Raw genomic sequence first — 9,794 nt, 5'->3', positions numbered from 1 at the left:
AAGTGTTGTTTGGTTGTATGTCATGAGTGAAAAATACAGTCAATAAAGGTTGGTGAACATTGATGTACATTACCTGCTTCCAATTGGGGACCATTTGGACGAATAGCCTAGTAGAAGTATGTTAAAGTATGAGTCTGACATTTGCACAAAATGGCAGCTTCAAACTAAAATGGCAGACTGTTCAATTTTGTGCAGTTCCTTAAGACTTGCGCGTCCTGTTATGATGAGCATCACCATCTAATTTCATGTTCGGTGAAACTGGTTTCTGTGGCTATTTTCTTTCAAACGTTCCAAGGGGCGCTACTGAGTGTGTTTTGGGGATTGTGTGTGATTGTGGGACCCCTAAAATAAATACAATATCACAAGAAACATTTCCATCTGCAGGCTCGGCACTTTTTCCAGCCACAGACCGAGGAAGAGACAACATGACTCAACTGTCGCTGTCAAATGTCGCATAATTACACGAGAGTGATTTAGGAGCACGACAGCCTCAGAATGAAGAAAAGTTATGACGCCGCCACATGAGGAGAAGGAGGAGAACAGGGTGTTAAATTTGCAGAATTCCCATGGGAGCCTTCTATTTTTTTTTTTTTAAATGAATTTGGTGTATTCTGAGCTTTGGAAAGTGAATTTTGAAAAAAAAAAACTACAACTTATAACTCAATAAATGTTGATTGATTGTTTTGTGGGGAAACAAAGCACCAAACTCATTATCGTCTTCTTGTGCCCGCCAGTGCAAAACAACTGTTTGTAGCATGAAGGCATCTCTTAATAGAACAAAGCCAAACAAACATTTGCTTGACTCGCGACCAGTGTTGGCTCCAGCTCCCCGGAGGACATTTTTCGACTTCAAATGAGATCAGCGGCACAACTTGAAAACACTGCAGCTATAGGTCCAATATGGGCACTCACGTTTTGTTGCTAACCGCAGCACAGACAGAAGTAGCAAAAGGATTCCATCACTTATTTGGAACAATGGTGTGCAAGAGAACCGCCTCGTGGAGCGTGGATGCTTCGGTTGGCTTCCGTGGGGACGCTCACAGTTGTCGCGTATAAACCGCACACTAAGAACAGAACGTTTTCTGTGGTCCAAAAAGCAGAGAAAGGGGACGGCCAGCATCTAACTTAAATCTAACTTGGAGTCTCCAGGCAGTGCTTCAAAACCACACGGCAAGTGACTGGTTGTCCTCAAACATCAAGTAAAATGAATGAAAGCTTGAAATGATCCTGTGGAATTTATTTAAATAGATTTGTAAAGCTTTTGCTACAAGTTTCTAAGAGACATACAGGTTTTTACACTAATTAGCATAGTCCTTTGCCATTTTTGCTGAGGCGTTGCCACATCTCCCTGGCCGTTTTGCTGCCAGCAACTTGAACAACGGGCCCCATGTAAATGTGCCTCCTTCCGGCTTCATCCTCTTTTTTTGCCCTGTTGACCTTCATTTTCTTAGAAGAAAAAAAAAAGAAAACGATTGAGTGATTTTTCTCCAGCAGCCTCACACATTCCAAAATCATGCATGTTATAAATCATTAAGAATCCAAATCAGTTATTCTCAAACTGTCGGAGGCGACAATCACTTAATTCAGGGTTGAAGCTGTGCATAATGTTATGTTATGAGGCCTAAAGTAGTTTGTTAAGTACAGGTCAATTGTGTTTAACTTTAAGCACAACATATTTGCAGTTATCATTTTTGAACTGTTTGTTTAGAAACATTTAAGGTATAATTATAAATATATTATTTTGCAACACAATTAAATTAACTCATTCACTGCCATTGATATTTTAATTTGTCTTTTCACAGTCCAGCCATTCAATCCCAGGAATTTTATTTTCAAATTTTTTCAAAGGTTAGTAAAAGAGGGTCTGAAAATGACTGGCAGAGAATGAGTTAAAGAATAATTTAAGTACAGCTTTTCATTTTCATATTTTTAAGTACAGGGATAATAATACAGGGGTGCACAATAATAAATATATATTTTAGGAATAAAATGTCTGCTTCATATCATGATTACCACCTCCTACGCTACTGTATTTTAATGTAGTATGTACTTCAAAGCTGTGTTTTTTTGTTTTTTTTTGTTTTTTTTAGAGTGTTGGCTACTTGGTGTAAAGGTTTTGAGAACCACTGCTCTAAATTGTCCATTAGTCCACATAAGAGTGAAAGAAAAGTGTACATTTTCAAAAAATGTTTTTTTTTTTTTTTTTTTAAGAGTAAGAGGAAAAAGGGGGGATTGAACATTTCAAAAAAAAGGAGCCAAACTAATTGAGAAATTTTAAATATTGTTTCATTAAAAAACAAAAGCAATTTAATAAAAGAGAAAATGGTTGGATTGACAGTTGGCAGCTTTCAAAACATCCATGCTGCTAATATTAAGGGTGGCTTCTATAAATTGGATTAGAATACGTGAGGGCAGGATGGCTTATCCCTTCGTTTGTGTGGGTTTTCTCTGGGGTCGATTTCTACCTGCATTTCAACATGCGCATTAGGTTCACTGCAACTTCTCAATTGTGCAAGTGTGAATGATCGTATACTTGAGGAGAATAAATATGGATGAAAACTACATGAGGATGGAGTTCCCACCTTTTGTTCTTAATTTCAGCTAAACATTTTCTTGATCTTAGAAAAGAAGCCTCCCTCCTCCTCCTCTTCCTTCTTCTGTTTGTCCTCTGGCTCTGTTGAGCTGCTCGATTTCTCACTAGAAGCTGACGCTCTGCCTCCCCCTGCTGAACGCAAAGCATCAACTCCACTACTGTACATGTATTTATGTCTACTCAAGATGGGCAGTCATATTCCTTGTATCATTGGTTCTTTCCATTTTTAACTGGCAATCGGAAATCAAAATATAAAAGTGACCGATCATTTTGACACACAGAGAAAAGCATTATTTGTTTGTTGTTTGTTTAATGTTTCCAGCTAATGTATCTTTAGTTATGCTCGTTACAAAAGTTCATCATGAAAATCCAACTAATTAAAAAAAAAACATTTTGTATTTTAAACTTGAGTCTATAATTGAAAAATCTAGCATTTTATTCTTTTTTTATGTTGCATTAAAAATCTCATTTTAAATTTAAATTTCAAAGAATGAATAAAACATGAACTATTCATCAACATTTCCAATGATAGTGTAAATTAACAAATTATGAAACATTCTTAGGTTTTTCCCATGGTTTTATTATTTCAATTACTGATTAATTAAATTGCTGATCAACTAAACAATAACTCTTTGCTTTTATAAGTGAACTGAAGCAAAATGTAGCTAATCTCTATCGATAAACTCAAACAGGTAATAAAGGGCTTAACTGAAGCATTTTTTCCCCCATTCCGATCAAAGTCATCAAAGGCCCAATTGTGATCAAAAAGTTTATGCTAAGTGATAATCCTGGCGTGGGGGTATGTTCAGAGTGATCTTTTCCTCCCCAACCTGCTTGGAAAACACTTGGTTGTTGACGGAAATGTTAAAGCTCTCCAATAGATACGATTATACAGCGTCTTAAAAAACAGTTAGGAATTTGGAAATCAGTATCAGTTTACCTTGTTTTAATTGTCAACTTTACACCAGCCAGTGTCGTAGTGTATTATTTAAATAAGAATAATGCATCAAAATGTGCTTTTTTTTTTTCTTTCTTCTTTTTCTCCATTGTGAAACACTTACTTGGAGATAGAGTGACGCCATTAACGGTCCCAGGAACATCCGTCTCCTCTTCGGCATAACTGAGTAGGAGAGAACGCTGCCTCCGCGTCAACTTCCTGCAGAGAGGAAGAACTGAAAATGAATGATATTTTCCAAGAGACCTTCAATGGAAGGTTAAAATGGAACACATTACGGAAAATATACTTTTTAGTGGCTCATACGCAAATAGTTCGATCTTTGGAACGACTGCCCATTTCAATTGTGAAAATAATGCTCATGAAGATTCCTTTAAGATCCCTTGATAAGCCTCCCGCTGCTGCATTTGGGGAAAAGACCATGGAAATGCATCTTCTGGTTCCTCGAGTTACGTACGGTCCTGTTTAGTTGCGTTCGACCAGTTTCAAGTGTCTTACTTGGGCACTCTGATCTTGATGTGCGCGTAGTGATCGCCGTAGCTGTAACTGTTCATCCTGCGAATGCCTTTCCCCTGCAGCCGGATCACCTGATCCACTTGACAGCCGGCGGGAATCTGCAAGCATGGCGATGAGCACATTTACTTGGATTAAACACCGCAGCCACAATGTTAGGGGCGGGCGCAAGAATCAAGGAGTGTTGCTTTCTGACCATCTCACCACTATGCTGATGGTTTCGTAGAGGCCTTGCGCTGTGGCAGTGCCACCCAGGATAGCTTGAGCCACTGAGATCAGCACGTCCGAGTGGATGTCGATTCCGCTGCGCCTGAACACGGGGCTCCTCTGTACCTGTGTGGGCCCATTTCATAGTTCATAAACAGCAAGGGGAAATACATTCACTGTGACGCCAAACTGATGAGTCACCTGAAACGTAATGAGAATTTCCCTCTTGCCGACTGACATCCGCAGGGTCTGACCGTGTTCAACCCCTGTAGACAAATGCCATATATTCACTCATATGCCACAGTATTGTTGTACTGTAATTTGTTTTTTCTAATATGTACTTCTAATTGAGGCAATTATTTTGTAAATGGTATGATGTAGCTGTATATTTGTTTGTAATATTGGCTGAAGAAAGGCTGGAGTATTTGTTCAAGCATAAGCCATTTTATTTATCTCAGTTTTTGCTCAGTGCTTGTTTGCACTGCAAGAGTACACTCACTGTTTGACATATTTGTTGATGTCTGTCAACTGGTCATTTTTATGTCTTTTAAGCATTTTGGTGTCTTCTATGAGCTGGGCACTTAAAAAAAATTGACATCTCCTGCTCCCCCAATCACACAAAAAAAAACATGCTAGTGTAATTACACAAGTTCACAGATGCTCTTGTTCACACATGGACATTTAAGAGTTAACTGCTAGGCCTGTTAGAACTATGTTGCTAAACAAAACAGCAGTATTAAACAGCAAGTATTAAAGCGGAAGTCAACGCAAACATTTTTTTTTTCAAGTATATGTTCTATGCAAGCCCACGAGTTGAAACAGGACATTCTGATAAATATTGCGTTTGTGGAATAAGTGTTAATCCACTCGTTTTTGGCCATCTCTGGAGGCGGCCATTTTGTCTTCTGTCGACTGAAAATGACAACACAACTGCTCACAAAGACCAATCGCGGCTCAGATTCAGAAAACAGGTCAGCCGTGATTGGTCGTTGTGAGCAGTCGTGATGTCATTTTCAGTCGACATTAGACAAAATGGCCGCCCCCAGAGATGGCTAAAAACGAGTGCATTTTGCTGCTTAATTTATATTCCACAAAAGCAAAATTAATCAGAATGCCATGTTTCAACCAGTGGGACTTCTGGGAATATGCTCTTGAAAAAAAATATGTTTGGGTTGACTTCCGCTTTAAAGATGATTTGACATGATGTGGGCAGGGCATCTTTTTTTCCAGCAATTGGTGTTCCAGAAGACTAACATGTGGCTCGGTTCTTACCACTTTTCTGCATTTCAATACTTCACTTGGGATATTGTAAAATACTGATGACATTTCTAATATCATTTCTAATATCATTAAAAAAAGGCAACCCCCCCTAATCAACACTCTGAGCCACTTTATAAATTTTACATCCATCTCTGCACCTCTACCCTTATGAATTAAAACAATTCTGTCTTGCTCAGTTATGATTGATTTAATTTATGGTATGTGTCACTTGAACTATGAGATGCAAATCCGGCCTCATTTAGGGTGGAACAAAATGTTACAAACACCTCTCCGGTTTGATGCAGGGACACCACACATAAAAATGAAGACATTCCGTCTTCCTCTTATGATATTCCAGGATGGACACCTACCAGCCGGAACCGGCACCATGACCGTCTGCCTCTTCTTGGTCTGACCCGAACCTCGGCACAGAACGCAGGGCGTGGTTACGATGGAGCCCTTGCCGCCGCAGCGTCGACAACCGCTTTGTATCATGAAAGGGCCCGTGTGCAGCGACTCCTGTGGAAAGGAAAACGAAGGCATGAATGACTTGGATAAGAAGAAATTGGGTAAAGAGGTGCGACTCACCTTGCCGGTGCCGTTGCAGTAATAGCAGTGCGACACTTTGGTGCCCGGTTCGTTGCCCTTGCCGTCGCACCTCGGGCAGGCGTCTTCGAGGTTGACTGACAGCTGCTTGTTCACGCCCTTCGCCGCCTCGGCAAACGTCAGCTCCATCAGAAACTATTGGCATGCAGAAGAAACGAGTCATGTGACAAGCGTTCGTCTGTTGTAGTTTTTGGGGGACCAATTTTTTTTATACCACAAAAAATACAACTTCTTATTTCAAGTGGGTTTCTTTTACTATTTACCTATCCAAAAGCATACAACAATGACATTATTCTAAATAAGAAGTGCAATTGACTACATTATTGCAATTTGCCATTCTTTTAACATGCAAAAAAATATAAATGTAATGCAATAATAGTCATAATATGATTCTGCTCGTTATCAGGCATTAAAGTAGAAGTATAATCAAACATATTTTTTTCAAGAATATGTACTATGCAGGCCCGCTAGTTGAAATACGGCATTCTGATTAATATAGTGTTTGTGGGATATGAGTTAAGAAGCAAAATCCACCCGTTTTTAGCCGTCTCAGGGGGCGGCCATTTTGTCACTTCTGTCCACTGAAAATGACATCACAGACCCTCGGGGGGTCAGACAACGACCAATCATGGCTCACCTTTTTTCTGAAGCTGAGCTATGATTGGTCGTTATCTGAGCCCTGAACAACTGTGATGTCATTTTCAGTCGACAGAAGTGACAAAATGGCCACCCCCTGAGATGGCTGAAAACGGGTGGATTTTGCTGCTCAACTCATATTTCAGATTAATCATATTGCTAGTTTCACCTAGTGGGCCTGCATAGAACATATTCTTGAAAAAATATGTTTGGGTTGACTTCCCCCTTTAAGTCTGTAGAGGGATCATTAAAGTTGCCAAGATGGCAAAACTGACTGCTTTTGCAAACTGTTCTCAGTCATTTTCAACTGCAAGTAGTGCACATCGGCAAGGATACGCCATCAAATAAAATTACCTTGAGCAATGACATTTGTGTCAATCACTCATTTGTTAATGAAGGGCCCCGTTTTCTCTCACCTCCGGTCGTTGCTCAAACATGCTGTTGATGTCTCGGAAGCCGCCAGCGAAATCCCCGAAGATCTTCCTGAAGAGCTCCTCAGGGTCTACGTTGGCGCTGCCCGCTCTGTAGTACTGCTGCTGGCCTGCCCGTCTGACGTCGAAGCCGTCCAAGCCGTACGTGTCGTACTGCTTCCTCTTCACCTCGTCGCTCAACACCTGTGATGCAGCAAGGATTTGGAAACAACAACAACAATGGGTAAGCCTGCACAATCTAATGAAATTCAATAGTGGTTTTCTTACTTGAGATACCACCACACAGGATTGTACTTAATAAAAAAATACAGTAACAACATAATTCGTTAAACTGAAACGTTTGTGCATTATGATTTCATGCTTCGGTTCAATGGATTGTGTGGCTCCTTGAAGTGTGCATGCCTTTATCACCATGATGATTTCATTTCATCTCGTCGCACAATGAAAGTAAAGCTATTCTGATGACAACATTTTGTATCGTGAGTTAGCATTAAACTAATGGACTTTCAGAAGGTAAAATTATGTTGGCTTGTGGTCAAATAGACATAGTATATTTCCCTTTGTTTTAAGTTGAATTTTAAGGTAAACCTCAACTGGGAGTAGCAATAAACAGCATAAAGCAAGCCCTTGTTAATGTGTTAACATACTGTTATATGAATTCCTTGGTGTGTTAGCTCTGTAAAAATAGATTTTTTTTTTTTTTTTTTATCTTTCTCTTGTATTAGACTTCATTACGGTCTAAAGAGATGTAACGATTAGATAAAATAAATAAAACCTAGTGTACCTAAGTACACAAAAAAAAAAAAAGTTGGCAAGTGTATGTTACCAGTGGCTACCTCGTAGGCTTCGGCCAGCTTGGCAAACTTCTCTTTGGCTTCCGGGTCGTCGGGGTTGGTGTCTGGGTGATACTTCTTTGCCAACTGTAAACACAAGGAACTCAAGATTAGATCTGGTACGCAGACTTCTGTGAGGATCTTCCCATGGTTTAATGAAGTGACCAACAATGGGGGTCGCCTCACCTGGTAATATGCCTTTTTGATATCCCTTTGTGAGGCAGTGCGAGCGACGCCCAGCACCTCGTACAAGTCTTGCTTGTTCAGACATCGAGCGCTGCTGCGGAGGCATCGGCCGGGGATAACGTAAGGACATCGCAAGGCTGCAGACAGGATGACACAACTGCACTTATAACCTTGGTTCAACTTATGTCCACGACAAATCTTTTGAAATCTTTTGCCATAATTATGACCCATAATAAGTGCAACCCATTTGAAAAAAAAAAAAAAAATCAAAATTTCTTTAAAATAAAAATTACCAAGATATTGTAGTTGCACAAATGTGCACACCCCCTGATGATTAGGGATGTGTATGTCTTCAGAATTAACCAATTACATTCAACTAAATTGGAGACAACACACACCTGCAGCCATTATTAGTACCTGTGATGACCACCAAATGATTTCCAGCTGTTTTAGTATGCTTTTCATGCCATTCGCAACCTTACAGCACCTCAAATATTCTTATTTTACGACAAACAGTTGGTGCTACTGGGTGAATACATGACTGATACACCGATGTGACTAAACGTGCCGTATCATACATTTAAATGTTGTCAGTAAATATCCATTTAACCTAGTGTTTGCAAACTGCAGAATAACTGTAGCAATACCAGTGTACAGTATACGACTACGTAAGTAAACTAGTGAGCCATGGCATCAGCCATAAACAGATGTGATTTACTTTGGTTGCCGTCTGGTTAATCATCAGTCCCATTTATCACATCGCAAATCCAGTTGTTTAACACATTCAACGAACGTTTTGACAAGCACTGGAGAAGCCTCGCTAACATTAAGCTCACTCACCTGTCAGTCGGCTCAATGTCACCGCATTTTTGTGGCTCCGCGGAGTCGTGTGAGCCGCCAAACCTCCCTGATGTGCGGCAAAGGACGTCGACGAAAGACACACATGTCTGGCGGATACAAACTGGCGATGACCGCGGCACCGTTTGGAAATAAGCGCCGTGACGAAACACCGTGTAGTAAGCCGACTAGCGGAGAACGCCATTTTAATTTCGTCACTTCCTAGTCGACAATATTCCGCGCATGCGCAAAAAAAAAAAAAAATCTCTATTGGCGGCAACTTCTTTTTAATTTGATCGGCGTTTTTACCGTCACCGTTTATCTAAATCAATTGCTGGTTTCTTAAAGAAAAATAAAATCAATATTATGACAAAAAAACAATCTACTGATGAACTTTCTTAATATATTTGTTATTTTCCAATAATGTGTATTTTAATTGTCTGTACCCGTTCATATTTTCTAATACACATTCCAATTTGTTATAGTTTTACACTACGATTTTTCAAGTTTTCTATATTAAATAGTTTTATATGTATATTTTAATTCTATCTTATGTATTTAATTATGATTGCGATGTAATAATTATTGACAATTTGCTATAATATTTCTAGCTTTCCATGTTGGCATTCTTTCACTTTTTCTGTTTTTCTCCCCTCCAGTTCTTCAGTTCATAACGTTTTCTTCCCGTTTGTTCCCATATTATTCCTTCAATATCCTGAGCTGCAGTGGTACCCTTT

General features: G+C 39.6%; 1 protein-coding gene across 1 annotated transcript; it reads right to left on the bottom strand.

Moving 5' to 3' along the window:
* Positions 1 to 1,216: 1,216 nt before the first annotated feature.
* On the bottom strand, positions 1,217 to 9,262 carry LOC147146142 (dnaJ homolog subfamily A member 3, mitochondrial-like). Its single transcript, XM_086034597.1, has 12 exons — positions 9,061 to 9,262; positions 8,221 to 8,357; positions 8,038 to 8,121; positions 7,187 to 7,384; positions 6,117 to 6,269; positions 5,900 to 6,047; positions 4,470 to 4,534; positions 4,266 to 4,394; positions 4,047 to 4,162; positions 3,655 to 3,749; positions 2,583 to 2,725; positions 1,217 to 1,446 (listed from the first exon to the last, which is right to left on the bottom strand). Exons 1-11 carry the CDS (start codon positions 9,260 to 9,262, stop codon positions 2,598 to 2,600), a joined length of 1,455 nt encoding a protein of 484 aa, XP_085890723.1. The 3' UTR covers positions 1,217 to 1,446; positions 2,583 to 2,597.
* Between the last annotated feature and the right edge of the window lie 532 nt (positions 9,263 to 9,794).

Source organism: Filicampus tigris, chromosome 6 (genome assembly GCF_054856515.1).
Source record: "Filicampus tigris isolate MCC_2025a chromosome 6, RoL_Ftig_1.0, whole genome shotgun sequence".
Lineage (NCBI taxonomy): Eukaryota > Metazoa > Chordata > Actinopteri > Syngnathiformes > Syngnathidae > Filicampus > Filicampus tigris.
Note: the sequence above shows the minus strand (reverse complement) of the source record. Positions and strands in the feature narration are given on the sequence as shown.

Excerpts from the sequence above, each read along its gene's own strand:
- LOC147146142 (XM_086034597.1), bottom strand. The coding sequence starts at position 9,262 with ATGGCGTTCTCCGCTAGTCGGCTTACTACACGGTGTTTCGTCACGGCG. Across the intron at positions 7,385-8,037 it reads AGCTGGCCGAAGCCTACGAG|GTGTTGAGCGACGAGGTGAA; the intron begins GTAGCCACTGGT and ends GCTGCATCACAG. Across the intron at positions 4,163-4,265 it reads ACGAAACCATCAGCATAGTG|ATTCCCGCCGGCTGTCAAGT; the intron begins GTGAGATGGTCA and ends CCATGCTTGCAG.